Source organism: Mus caroli, chromosome 1 (genome assembly GCF_900094665.2).
Source record: "Mus caroli chromosome 1, CAROLI_EIJ_v1.1, whole genome shotgun sequence".
Lineage (NCBI taxonomy): Eukaryota > Metazoa > Chordata > Mammalia > Rodentia > Muridae > Mus > Mus caroli.
In genome coordinates, this window is record NC_034570.1 from 98,275,282 (window position 1) to 98,290,558 (window position 15,277).

General features: G+C 36.1%; 1 protein-coding gene across 2 annotated transcripts in view; it reads right to left on the reverse strand.

Moving 5' to 3' along the window:
- Pign (phosphatidylinositol glycan anchor biosynthesis class N) overlaps positions 1-15,277 on the reverse strand; it is a 127,880-nt gene that overhangs the window by 28,986 nt on the left and 83,617 nt on the right. For both annotated transcript variants that reach the window (XM_021156326.2, XM_021156318.2), the window contains exons 24-28: positions 9,541-9,643; positions 7,028-7,114; positions 3,921-3,976; positions 3,545-3,620; positions 1,886-1,959 (exon numbers count right to left, since the gene is read on the reverse strand). In XM_021156326.2, coding sequence (XP_021011985.1) covers positions 1,886-1,959; positions 3,545-3,620; positions 3,921-3,976; positions 7,028-7,114; positions 9,541-9,643 — 396 coding nt within the window. The remainder of the gene's footprint in view (positions 1-1,885; positions 1,960-3,544; positions 3,621-3,920; positions 3,977-7,027; positions 7,115-9,540; positions 9,644-15,277) is intronic.

Below are 15,277 nucleotides of genomic sequence, written 5' to 3' on the forward strand. Positions count from 1 at the left end.
AAAAAAAAAAAACAAAACAAAATAAATAAATAAATAAATAAAAAACGGCAAGTACTTGATTGACAACTTTTCTTTCAGAATATTGAATGCTGATGACTGATAGCTTCAGATATATCTGAAAATACAGAATCCTTTGCATACATTTGTCAATATGTATTTTTGCAAATTAATGATATACAGAAAAGTTCATGTCAACCCATATAAAATGAAATGAGGTTAAAACTTTGTTTAATAATTTTTTTCATTTGTTTTTTGAAACAGGGTTTCTCTATATGGCTCTGGCTGTCCTGGACTCACTTTGTAGACAAGGTTGGCCTTGAATTCACAGAGATCCACTTGCCTCTGCCTCCCATTTGCTGGGATTACAAGTGTGTGTCACCATACCCAGCTTGTTTAATATATTTTTAAGAAATAAGCCAAGATTGTAAGAGAACAGCAAAGAGTGAGACTTAAGGCTTTGCTCGATATTTATAATTACTGTATCAATTTTAAAGAAGAGGACTTTATAAGTTACTCTTTTTTTTTTTTTTTTTTTTTTTTGGTTTTTCAACACAGGGTTTCTCTGTATAGCCCTGGCTGTCCTGGAACTCACTTTGTAGACCAGGCTGGCCTCGAACTCAGAAATTCTCCTGCCTCTGGCTCCCGAGTGCTGGGATTACAGGCGTGCACCACCACGCCCGGCTTATAAATTACTCTTATTCTGAGATAAATGCTTTTCAAAATCATCACAGCCAATGAACCAGAATCTTCCCCTCACCTTACGTCTGTGCCACCCTCCAAGCAGAGTCATTGTTCTTTGAAACAGTTGAAATGACTTCATGGATAGATCATCTTAATACATACACCATTTCTTAAATGAATGTAACCTATTCCCTATGGACTGAGAATGACGACAATAACTCAAGTCAAATAGCTTTGACCATAGCAGGAAATCTGTATCCAAAAATTGTGTCTACAATTCCTTGGCGCAGCAGAACTGCCAACTCTTAGCTTATCTAATATGGAGGTAAAATTCTTTGGTGATATGAGGGACATTCAAGTTCAGCCTTATTACAATGAACTCCAATGTCCAAAAACTGTTCTTATTTTGTGTTTATATCACAGTAAGAGCCAAGATTTTAAGCTCTACTAAAAACAAAACAAACAAAAAGACTTTATCTATTTATGTTCACTAAAAAAAACTAATAGTGATATATTATTTTAAAATATTATACAGTTAATATATTTGGAGTTATTTAAAATTTATATCGAGAAAAACATATATTTTCAGTATTGCTATAGACAAACATCTACATAAGACTGTTCAATTTATTGTTGTTTTATATCAAACAACTTTTATAATACTCATTTTTACTATTGCAATATTTTATAAATTTTAAAGAATATGATAAAAAATGAAAGGTATCGCACATTTTGAAGGGGGGGAGACGCTCTCCGGGAGGTACAAAAGGGAAAGAAGAATGTGATATAAGACTATTTACTCAAAATATGTTCTTAAATGTTAACAAATTCAGAAAAAAAAAAAAAGAAAGAAGCTAAGAGACATTGCAATAATAGCCCTTTTCATTTTTTTAGGTGCCATTATGCCATAAAAGACAAAAAATTAACTACAGTATTTAAAATTACGATTTTCTAGAGAAAGTCTTCACTAGCCTGAATAACATTCCAATGTTTTATTGAAAAGAGAGCAGATTTGTTTGCTAAAGGCCCAAATTAACCAATTTCCTCTAATGACAGTTGAAATCTAAAAGTGAAAAATAATCTTAACTTTATAATAAACAAGTTGTATTACAAAGCTTTAATAGCAATCAAATGAAATATCTTCAAACATTCTCTCATTTATGAAAAGTAGGGAAACCCAGGGCTTCTTAAGCATTTATCTTACCCTTTTGAGGACAGCTGTGTAGTTATCTGAACTGCTTCAAAAGCACACATCACAAGAACAAAAGGAATTAAAATCTGTTTTAAAGAACAACAAATGATGTCATTGGTAACAGATACCTGAAACATGTTCTGCTTATAAAACAACCTTCAATCTCTCAAATAACTCATATATACCAATTGATAGTACACAGAGATAGAACACGAAACTGTCACATAGGAGAGTAAGAACTGATGTAAAAACTAATAACACACAAAGAACAACAGCAAACATTAACATGTATTTCAAATTAAAATCTTCTCCAAATTTTGCACTAGGTGGGACATTCTACTGATTCATGACAATGTTCATGTTTGCAAGTTAATTACACAGCTTGTTGTTACTATACACAGCATTCTAGACTTGGCTTGTTATTAGATATTATAACACCATAAACATGACTCAGCTATTCTAGTATTTCTTTTTTGAGTTTAAAAATGTTATTTTATTCATGAAATAAGCTCATGCTTAATGAAGTAATTTGAAAACATATACAGAGAGTAAAGAATGGGTCATGAGAAAATGCCCACTATCTTTTTACCATTTCTTAAATTACACTTCTATTAGTATAGTAAGAAAGTCAGTACAACTGGTGCAGTAAGAAAACTCCTACTAAGAGGATATACACTTTCAACAGTTACTACTCATGTATCTGTAAAATAAAATAAACTACATAAAATGTGCCAAGAACTATAGAAAGAAATTTGGTAGAGATAACAGGTAAGTATAACCACTATACTGGTTTGGATGAGAAATGTTCCCCACAGACACATGTATTCCACTGGGTACCGTTAGTACTGTTTGGAAGATTATGAACCTCTAGGTAGCCAAGTCCTACTGGAAGAAGTACATCACTGGGAGCAGGCTTTGAGAGTTTACAGTCTCACTCCACTTCCTGTTTTCTCCCTCCTTCCTGTGTGCAGACGAACTGTGATCTCTCTGCGTCCTAACTGCCAGGCTGGATTTATGCTTCTGTACCATCCTTCCATGATAGATGGTGTCCTCTCTGGATTTGTAACCGACAACAAACCCTTTCCTTCCTAACTTGCTTTTTGTTGGGGTATTTTATTACAGCAGCAGAAAGGCAACTAATACCATAATATTAAAGACAATGAACTGTATCCCACCATAATATTTATCTCTAGAAACCTGAACGTATAACCACACTGATAGTGTAAACACTAAGCTGGTGCTTGACACATTAAAAAGAATACTCAATTACAAATCTGTTGAAAGGACTCATCAACTCTAGGAACAAGGAAAGGATAAGAACAGAGTGGCCATCTTGTGGTTGGAGACCCATGGTGTCAGGGAACCTTATCATCTTTAGCAACACTGCAGTTTCAATCACAGCTCCCAGGCAGCCTTTAATGACCTATGATAATTTTCTTGGGCTAACAGAATCCTTATTCTTTTGTAGTCAAATAGTCTTAAGAATACAGGAAAGATTAACAATATCTGGAAGCTAGGGTTAGAGGGTTGCCTCCATCAGTGCCAAGACTGAAAGACTATCTCTGTTACAATGACAATGGCTTTACAATCTTAATGCCACATGTTACACAAACTTAGTATCACAATCTTTAAATCAATCACTTAATGCAAGTAATAAATTAGAAAACTAACCTTCCACATCATGAGTGCTCCCATCATGAAAGGACTAAACACTGTCAGAAAGCAATACACAGAGGCAAGGTCGAAGCTAAAGAATGGTAAAGGGAAGAGTAAAGATTTAGAATTCACACTGTGACTAAAGTTATATTCTGGTAAACACTCAGTAATTCTCTGAAAGCAACTCTTACTAAAACTGAATCATAGTAGAATGAACAAAATAGGTCTCTAAGCTAATCCCCTTTATTATCTATCGTATTATACTGCATTGTATTATTGAATATAAAACAAGGAAAAGGAACTGGGGAAATGGTTCAACAGTTAAGAGCAGTTGCTGCTTTTTGAAAACATACACACACAAACCAAAATTGAATAAATATTAAAAAATTACCTGTTAATAGAAGCTATATTTCCAGTTCCAAAAAATGCAGTTAATAAAAAGAAAACCTACACAGTTAAGGAAATACCGACACAACTCTGAATTTATACAATTTCTTTCTTTCAGAATCATTTATTCCTCTTTAACTGTCAAGATGATCTTGCAAGTGGAAGATTTCCAACTCTACATCCAAATCAGGCATGCTTTCCTGATGAGCTTAGGTCAGATCACCTGCAAAGTGCATTCTCATTTACCGTGAAGGTAAAAAGAACAGGAGTTCAAGCCTGTTTCTCCTGCCACTTTAGCCAAAGCTTTTGAACCATGAGTTTTGTTAAGATCTCTTTTTCATTTAGGAAAATAAAAGCCAATTCTACCACAAAAGCAATTTGCTTTTTTATCCGTTTAATCATCATGAATTGTTTGAAAGGGATGGTTGAGAGCATCCTTGGTGAGCACATCACAAAGATCTGAAAACTATTAGGATCATGGAGTTGCTGGCGACTTCTGAGAAGCCTACTTTCCTTTTCTCAAGCAGTGACAAGATGAACTATGTCTGCAGTTGTTGCTCATGACTTTTTCAAAAGGATGTAGGCTAGAACATCATACATTTTCAGCTACAAGATGGGTTTATATATATTCATCATGTGCCTTCTACATGTGGAACTCAGAATAGGTTCTTCAAGAGGCTCTCTTTCTATATATAAATACACTTTAGAATAACTCAATAGAGAATGCCAAACATTTTAAACATTTATTGAACTAACTATTATTATCATTAATATTAGTATTATGTATGATACGTGTACATGAGCATGGGCACAGGAATACTCACAGTGAGAGTTTAGAAGTTAAAGGACAACTTTGGGGAGTTCATTCTCTCCTTCTACAGTGGATTCTGAGAACTAACCACAGGTCAGGCTTACACAGTATATTCACTACCTTCTATTGCTGTGATAAAGCAATAATGGCTAGCAATTTGGGGAGGAAGGAGTTATGTGGTTTACACATTGGTATCAGAGTACTTCACTGTGGGAAGATAAGGCAGGAACCTGGAGGCAGAAACTGAAGCAGAGACCATGGAGAAATGCTGCTTACTCATTAGCTAATAATGACTTGCTCAACTTGCTTTCCTTATGCAAACAGGACCACCAGCCCAGGGGCAGCAGCACCCACAGTGGACTGGGTCATTAATCAAGAAAATGTCCAACAGGCTCGCCCACAGGTGATCTAATGGAGGCAATTCCTCAACTGAGGTTTCCTCCTCCCAGTGACTCTAGTTTGTACCACGTTGACAAAAACTAATCACCACACACACAAAGAGGGCTTTTACCTGCTGCACCATTATGCTGGCTACACTTCTTGAACTTTGATTTGTATTAAGTATCAATCCTGTTAGTGTCCAGGACTTATAGCAAAGTACTCAAAGTGCCGCCTGACTCAGTGAAGGTTCTTGTTAAAATAAGATCTTTTAACAACACACATGGCACAGAGACCTGGTATGAGACGCTGCAAGGAAACCATGACAACTAGAGAAAATGCAGCATCTGAGCCGGGGAGCTGAACCATGAAGGTATCCATGCAGCCATTTGCTAAGTTCCTACCTAACAAACCAGCATTTATTGTTTAGTACCTGTCTGAAACAAAGGTACGTATTAAGAACATAAATGTGAATGAAATTGTCTTAAGGTGACTTAGATATGCTAGTAAAATTGGTAGACATAGTGGAAAATTACATTACATCATCATCAAACAGTAGATAGGTGTGGTAAGATCTAATGGCTCATTGAAAGACACAGTAAAAAATTAATATAGACTTTACTAACATGTTAATAAAAACTGTGAACTTTCACCTTTTTGTGGAAATAATACTGGAAGCAAACAGTTCAGGTATGTGACATAATAAAACACATGTGATTTGTGATACACAAGCATCAGAAGACAGAGGAAGGAGGCTGTCTACAGAGCTGGTTCAGTGGTTCAGGTCAGAGGCAGGAGGCTGGCTAAGGAGATGCTTTGGGTAGAAACAGCTGCCACTCAGTTGAACAAGATCAAGCAAATGAAGAAAAGGAAAACAGAGTGTTACAAAAAAATGAAGAAAAGGAAACAAACAGTTGGAGAAGACAGTAGACTTCCTAGAAGGATTAGGAAGAGGGGCAAAGAAGGGATTGGTCAAAGGACAAACGTTTCAATTATCTTATTTAAATAAGGTCTGGACAGCTAAGGAACAGTATGGTAATAGTTAATAAACTGTATTGTGTTGAAGTCTGCTAAGACAGTAGATCTTAATTATTCTCACAAGGGAGGGAGGACAGGAGGGAAGGAGAAAGGATGGGAAAAGAACTGTGAAGGAGGAGGGAAAGAAAGGAGGAATGAAATGCATATGGCAGCTGAACAGGTGAGGATGTGACAATTACTTTGCGTGATCATCTTGTGTTTGTCAAAGCATCAAGTTATACACCTCCAATGTTTAAAATTTTTATTAATTTTACCTCAGTAGAGCTGAAAATTTAAGTAAAAATTAAAAAAGAATAATCCCCTATGACTTTCTTGCAGCTTGCCAGTAGGTCCCTCTGAGCTGAGGCTTCATCATGTGTCTTTCAAACTTGTAATGTTCAGTAATTCATCTGATGGAGCCAAAGCCATGAGACAGCTATGACCTGATAAGCCTCAGGAAAGCACACAAAATGCAAACTTCTAATAGTTTCTTCTAGGGCAGAAGAAATTAGACAGGAGTTAAGAGTTGAAAGGAGAATTCAGGTTTAGCTTTAATATTTTATTTTCTAAGGAGTGTGTGCACAACTGAAAAAACTCTTAACTGCTAAGACACTGAATGGTGGAACATATCCACTGTCACTTTCCTATAGCTAAAAATGTCTTTGTTTGAATTAGTAGGGGTTGAGCCCAGGGCTTGCTAAGTAAGTTCTCTATCCTTGAGATGAATGTCTCGTACCTGCCATCTCCAAATTTTTGGTGAGAACTATGCATGTGGAAAAGTCAAGTTGAGAAGAGTGTTAATAGCCTCAATCACCACCATTAAGTAACAAGCAGAAACACCTTCTATATCATCTTACACTATTAAAAAGGTTGGAAGATCTTAAAAATCCCAGAGCAAAGGATACGAGGAAAAAGGCCCTACGGATGTCATCCAGATAGAGCTGTCGGAACTGAACTATATCAGTATTACAGGTGAACTGGATGCTGGTAAGCTGGAGGTAAACAAGAAAGCATTAATACACAATAGCAATTGGGTTACATACAGCCTTATGGACAAATTAAGATAAGTCAACATAGCTAAGACTTATACTGTGCCTACAATAAAACAAATAGAAAAACAAAAGAAAACAAAACAAAACAAAAAACCCCACAACAGTGAAATAGCTTAAATACATCTTACTACAACCCACTGAAAAGTAAAATATGTTAGTAACATGCTAAATGGAGTTATGGTGCTATTGTGTTTATGCTACTTCACATAAACATTCCACTTTCAAATCGTTATTCAGAGACTTCATTTATCAGTGTTCTGGTCTTTTAAAATCAGTAATATAATCTTAAAAAGATGACACTAAGTAAGCATTTACCCCTTTTTTCGTGCTGCTAATTCTATTTGAAGGACTGGAGAGATGGTTCAGCAGTTAAGAGCACACTGACTATTCTTCCAAAGGTCCTGAGTTCAATTCCCAGCAACCACATGGTGGCTCACAATCATCTGTAATGAGATCTGATGCCCTCTTCTGGTGTGTCTGAAGACAACTACAGTGTATGCCAGTGCCTAGCAAACACAGAAGTGGATGCTCACAGTCAGCTATTGGATGGATCACAGGGCCCCCAATGGAGGAGCTAGAGAAAGTACCCAAGGAGCTGAAGGGATCCGCAACCCTATGGTGGAACAACAATATGAACTAACTAGTACCCCGGAGCTCTTGACTCTAGCTGCATATGTATCAGAAGATGGCCTAGTCGGCCATCACTGGAAAGAGAGACCCATTGGATATGCAAACTTTGTATGCTCCAGTACAGGGGAACCCCAGGTCCAAAAAGTGGGAGTGGGTGGGTAGGGGATTGGGGGGGAGGGGATTGGGGACTTTTGGATAGCATTGGAAATGTAAATGAGGAAAATACCTAATTAAAAAAAAAAAAAAAGAAAAAGAAAACAAAGTTGAACTCTCACTATTTACTGGCCTCAGGGGAAGCCAGCTTATCTTTCCTTCACTCTTCCCTCTATAGAAGGAAATTTTATCTCTTTACCAAGAAGCATCAGTTTCTGAAGACAGTGAAGCTTCCTCTTATAATGCAAAGACTAGCAGTTGTCTTAGGAAAAAGGCTATGGGTTTTGTTTTTTTATTTATTTACTTGTTTGCTTTATTTGTTTGCTTTATATCCTAACTTATTAAAAGAGCCAAGGCATGCATGTAAAAAAAAAAATTAAAAAAATAAAATAAAAATTCTATTTGCAGATAAATCATTATTCTTCCTTATGATTTCATAGATTATGAAAGCAAAATATCTCCATCTTTGATAAAAGGGGCAGTCATTCCATTAGGTAATGCAGAGATATTCTTGCTTAGGTCCCCAAGCCCAGAAAAGAAGATAAAAGAGAGTTGAAAGCAGAACTCTCCTTGCTGCCAAACTGTACATAAATACTAGCAAGCACTGGCATGCTTTGACATTTTTCTAAAAAAACAAAAACAAAAAGCCATGCTTTCAGTTAAAAGTAAAGTTTTAGAAGTGATATGATGATCTGTTTTTTCCTGTGATAGTATCAAAGATAACTCCTGACTCTTTACTCTGATCTGGTCAACACTGGTTTTCACATGTACACATCAGTATAGCTGCTTCTGAACTAAGTTATTCTCAAAGAGCAGTGCCTCTGGGAAGACAGCTGGCACTAGGTAAGGGTGGCTGTGCACAATGCACAAAAGTACTGTTCCTACACCTGACCTCATTAAAACGAAATACTCTGTCAGCAATTTCTCAGAATTACCTTAGTTCCAAACCAGAGGAGACACATTATATAACTTCTAACTCATCATGGAGGTCACATCCTTATCGAGGGGTTGGCTTTAGCCAGTTCTAAGCACAACACAGTGTGTAAACTGCGGAAGACATGGTTAGAGGCCACAATCACTAAGATGACAGAATAAGCATCTTCAATTAGGATGGCTAGAGAAGCAATGGGTAAATGTCAGAAGGTGAGGTGAAAACAGGAGTGGGGACAAACATGGACTGCATCACCAGACCAGAGCGTGCAAATAGAGCTCTTGGCTCTCTCTTTCCACCACTGGACCACAGATCATCAGGTGTGTTATCAAGGGCCAAGCACTTTTATCCCTGACATGTGTTGCTCACCCTGTATTAATATTTTTGATCTGATTATCAATAATTTTCTAGGAAAAGCCTAACATATACATGTCTTGCAAAACTGTAAACTGTATTTTGTTTTAAGTGAAAGTTTCCCTCATGTATTAATTACTTACCTTAATTTTTAATGCCAAGTAAAATTTGCTAGGTTTTTTAAATGCTAAAATTTTAAGCAGAAAATTGTTTTGATGGAATTACACTATAATGTCCTTGTAGCTTGGAGAATATTTTATTATACCCAAATCAAAGCAGCAATGGTTTGTAGAGTTACCTTCTGTTTACAACAAACACCAGGCTGTTGAAGGGTCTCTTGTTCCACATGAATCCAGACAAACATCAAACAGGACAGCACTAAAGGAAAGAGAGCTTCATACCTAAGAGACAAGGAGGGAGAACAGAGCTGAAACCACCAACAAAGAAAGCTGAAAGTCAAAACTAGAAATCATTACTAAAATCATTTGGATGGGAGGCTGGGAAGACGGCTCAGCAGTTAAAAGCAGCTGATGCTCTTATACAGGGTCCAGGTTTGATGCCCAGAACCCAGCCGGTAGCTTACTATCATGCCAGGTCCAAAGATCTGTTGCCCTCTTCTGGCTTGTGGAGGCACCAGACACACACAGTACATATATGTGAAGGCAAAACAGTCATACTCATAAAATAAAAATGAAATAAACCTTAAAAAATAACTGCAGTGTATTTCAAAATCTGTAAGATTTTTTAGACAAGGGTAGGAAAAAATACATTTAAATTTGAACTTTAGTAGCATCTATTTTTGAACTTCATTAAATACTGAGATAATTACATGTTTAAAATAGTAGAAATACTTTTTAAAAAATCATTCCTAAAGTAACAACTATTCATTGATAGAAGAAAAAAAAAAGAAAGGAAATGCAAAGACAAATGTAAAAGGCTATAAACTTGACCAAAACACAACTGCCATATTTTCACTGGAAAAAATAGTAACTGAAATAAAATTCCAGAGTTAAAAAAAAAAAAAAAGAAGATAACTTTGGAGGAACAATCAGTAATCAATCAGTAATATATGAGTAAGAGTAAGACAGCTATCCCAACCTTCTTAAAAGACAGGTTTGATATAGAAATACAAACTCTGTGGAGCACATAAAAGGGCTAAGAAATGCATGAAAATATCTCTGGCTATGTCAATAACTGAGATGAAAATGAAAAGAGATGTCATATTACTCACCACATTCGTCAACATAAAAAACAGTGTTGACAAAAGTACACTGAAATAGAGACTCTCATGCTCTGTATATAGAAACAGAAGGCCATCTAATGCTGTTTATCAAGGATATAAAAAATATTCATTAGCCACAACCTAAGAACACCAATTCTAACGAAATAAGACACATCCACTACGAGTTCCATTGTAAAGTGGTGTACAGAGGGACAATAAAGAGTGACGGCCTTGATGTTCACAGGACAGTGATCATCAATGTCCATGTACCTCCGTAAGTTGGAGGATGGCTGACTCAACACAAGACAAAAAATACGTACTCAAGGTAACAAGCCCTTTCCAAAACACTTCTGCTCTAGCTTGAGGTAAGCCTCCATGGTCCCCAAGTGCTCTATTCCAGCACTTACCATACTGCTTTGATTGCACATACACATTAATACACCTCCTGGTTTATGAACAGAATCTGGCTACTAGAAAGGTCTAGCTCACAAGAAGTGAAAGAATAATTAACTTGATTGGCAGATACAAAACAAAAAAACACAATGTAACCTTGCTTCACTTATTACTATTGAACTCTAGGCCATATGACACCATTTCCAAGATATAAAAATGCAAAAGGCACAAAATGCCTTCAATTCTATCACAACAATAAAACAAAAGTACTAAAGACTGGGCAAAACCATCTGGATTGGGAAAATATATACAATCACTCAGTGTTTAGGGTGTAGGAAATCCTAGGATATGAACATAGATTATATACATGAGAAAGTGCTGTTAGCAAAAGGTGCAGAAAACTGTACATACACAGTCATTTATAGCCCATTAAAATTGTATTTGGTATTCTTATTTGAAAAGAAGATTGTTCAGCATGGCTGAGTATGATATGATAAAACCACACCTCTTGTACTTTGCTGTGCCCAGTTGCTAGAGTGCTTCTCTAGTATGAATGAAACCCTGGGCTTCATCCCCACCATGGTACAGACTAGAAATGTTAGCAGCACATGCTTATAATCCCAGCAATCAGGAGGTAGAAGTTGAAGAATCAAAAAAGTTCAAAGTCATCCTTGGCTACATGGTGAGTTTGAGGCCAGTCTGAGCTTCCTGAGACTTTGTCTCAAAAACAAATAATAATATATTTTTTTTAAAATGGAGGAATAGCTAAATAAATTAAAGTATATTCATATCATAAAATATTATACTTCTACTAAAATGGTAGAGGAAGATATGATCCACGTAAGAAAATACTTCTAACATAAGTAGAAAAAAATATAAAAACTTATATGTACTATGAATAATTACATGTTAAAAGACCAAATTAAAGTTAGAAAGAAATATATCAGAGCCTCAACAATAAAGTTAGTCACTTCTTCCTTTACTCCACTTTATCAGAATTGACGTAACAATAATTTAACCTTTTGTATGTTTTTTTTTTTTGTTTTGTTTTCTTACAATGACTTAAAACACTGGGGGGAAAATTACAATGCCTGCATCCTGGCCATTACTTAAGGTTTAGTTCAGCCACAATTCTACATGTGGTCAATGCCACCAACCCAATTCTACTGCTCAGTCTACTCAGTTCCTAACCCGTGAAATCAAGTTTCCAGCTTTTACTGTAACATGGCAAAACTTAATCCTTATTTTATAGCCATGCCCAGCTCCACTGCAGGCCTGCATTATAGTAACAGTTCCCTTGGTTTGACTGCTTAGTACTCACTTTGCTGAAAAGTGAAAGAAAAAAACTGATTAATCAAGAGAAAGAAGTGTATACTCCAAGAAAAGGCAGATGACGATTTTTAAAAGATTTGCTTATTTTTGTTTCTGTTAATGAGTATTTTGCCTGCATGAACATGTGTGGATGTTTGGTATGCAAACAGGCCACAGGGCTCTGAATGCCATGGATATGCAGTTATAGAAGAAGGTTGTTAGTATCATATGGGTTCTGAGGACTGAACCTGGGTCCTCTGAAAAGAAAGCAACCAGTGCTCTTAACTGCCTAGCTATGGATACAGCCCCATGGCACCATGGCTTTTACAAACGCTTTCAGCTGTATGTGAATGTTGTACCATAAAGCGCCTCTCAGTACTTCAAACAGAGATATGGCCCTTTTCTAAAGTGCAGACAAGATCAGGTAGAAACACTTTATCTCTTAAGACAATATTTCATACACAGCCTGCAAATCTAACTAATAAGGAAATATCAATGAAATGTCACTGTGGACTTGCAGAGAGTGTAGTGATACACTGAACTTTCAGTTGCAATCAGTTGGTTTGGCCTTGGACAGACTGAAATGTGCTGAAAAGGCGATTGGATCTCTGTTATGTTTTGTTAAGCAAAGGGATAATGAAAACAAAATTTCAAAGGGAAATATTTAACAACTTAACAGACAAACTATTTTCAAGAATTATAATAGCTTTCATTTGTATAACATTAATTCAGGGCTGATTACTCATGAATCATTCTTATTCATTAAATCAAGTATGCATTGTTTGAATTTAAGATTACTATTACTGTCTCTGTAATATAATAAAGCTGTATTTATTTTAAGAATCTCTTATGTCTGAATATTCACCAAATTATACAGAGAAACCTCTATTTTGTCCAAAACAGTGATGAACTACACAGTTTGTAAGTTTTATAAGGACTAAGGGTAAGAAACCAAGGAAATTTACTAACCTAAGTGACTAGACCACATTGTTTCAGGACCCTTTTTCAAAGCTAAATACAGATTCTGATATTGAATGATACCTCTTAATGTTTTCATTAGTAAGGTCATACTCAGCAGTAATATTCTGATTTTAGTCACGAACTTTCCTGGTTTTGACTTGACGTCATATGATAATCTGTTTGAGGGTCGCTGAAGACCATTAAATAGACAACTGGAAACATGATTTTAATACTTGTCTCTAAGGTAATACGTTACAGGATAAATTCCTCTATATTAAGAATTATTTTTTTTTTACAATCAAATTTAAACTCTCTTTTTTTCTTTATGCTCTTTATTTCTTTTTATTTTTCTTTCTTTTTTTGTTGGTTTTTGTTTTGTTTTGTTTTGGGTTTTTTTGTTGTTTGTTTGTTTTTGAGACAGGTTTTCTCTGTGGAGCCCTGGCTATCCTGGAACTCAACTCTGTAGACCAGGCTGGACTCAAACTCAGAAATCCATGTGTCTCTGCCTCCCAAGTGCTGGGATTAAAGGCGTACGCCATCACTGCCCAGCTGCTCTTTATTTCTAACCCAGCTCTACTTTTATATTTAGCTGTAAGATTTATATTTTATTCTTTTTTATTATTAATTGAATTTTTGCAGTGCCAAGAATTGAAGCCAGGCCCCTGTGCATTATAGAGAACACTCTGTTCCCTGTGTAAGCCTTTGTCTTCATTGTCAACTTGACAGAATCTAGAATCAGCTGGGAGATGGGCCTGTGCGCATGCCTATGAGGGATTATCTTGATCATGTCAATGTAGGCAGTACCACTCTCTGTAGGGGACGCTAGACTGCACAAAGTGTTGACCAGCAGTGCCAAGCTCCTGACACCTTAACTCCCCAACTATGATGGGCCATATCCTGGAACAGTATTCCAGAATAAACCCCTTTCCTTAAATTGCTTGTTATCAGAGTAATTTATCATAGCAACAAGAAGAGAATCTAAGATTAGAAACCTTTGATTTTCAAAGACAGATTCCTACTATATAGTGCTGACTAGTCTCAAATTCACAATTCCCTCCTCAAACTCCTTAATGCTTAGAACTACATCTTGAACGTGTTCCATCATTTAAAAAATCTATTATGCATTCCTTTGAACCTGAAAAGGGTCAAAACATTATTATGTGCTTGTTAAAAGATTATCACACTTAATCTAAAAAAATTATTTTCTCAAGCAAACCTCTATGTATGACCTCTTAATAGAACAATGTCATTCCCAAATGACAAGATTTTAGCCTCTAATTTCTTATATAGACTAAAAACTTTTGCATATTTTATTTAAGGGTATATAATGGAATTGTTTATTCTAAAATTTTGCCAATAATGTGGGAAAATATGATGAGTCTCAAATTACGTTTATTACTCTTGAATAAGAACACCTAGGTTCTCACATACTTCGAGATTTAAAGCAAACAAGCAAAGCACAAGATTTCTTTATTAAAGCAACTGATTGGTCTTGCAAACTTTATATGCTTCAGTACAGGGGAACCCCCCGGGCCAAGAAGTGGGAGTGGGTGGGTAGGGGAGTGGGGGGGGAGGGTATGGGGGACTTTTGGGATAGCATTGGAAATGTAAATGAAGAAAATACCTAATAATAATAATAACAATAATAATAGTAAAGTTTTCATAATTTCTTTGTCATATGCTCATAGTTGTGTCCCACAAATACATCTGTCAGGGAGAATGAAACAAAACAGGATGTGTAGGGATCTTCACTTCGTATCTGGAGTCTACAAGGGCTTTGCTTTAGTCTAGGTCCTGAGGATGTTAAGGTCCATTGGAAGAAGCTTTACAGAATGTAAACATGTGAAAACAGCTAAGAGTCCTAAAGAGTGATTCAGGCCTTGGACCCTAGATAGCTTTATAAGGTCATTTAAATGGAAAATAACCTGTGGTTGCACCATGGTGAATTCTAGGCTGAGTCTAATTTGGATCAAGATCCCATGTTTTAGTCAAAAGTTGAACTGGTATTTATTTAATTTGTCTGTTCTGTTTATCATTTGTTCTAAAGAAAAACCAAAAAAAAAAAAAAAAAAAAGAGCCGGGCGTGGTGGCGCACGCCTTTAATCCCAGCACTCGGGAGGCAGAGGCAGGCGGATTTCTGAGTTCAAGG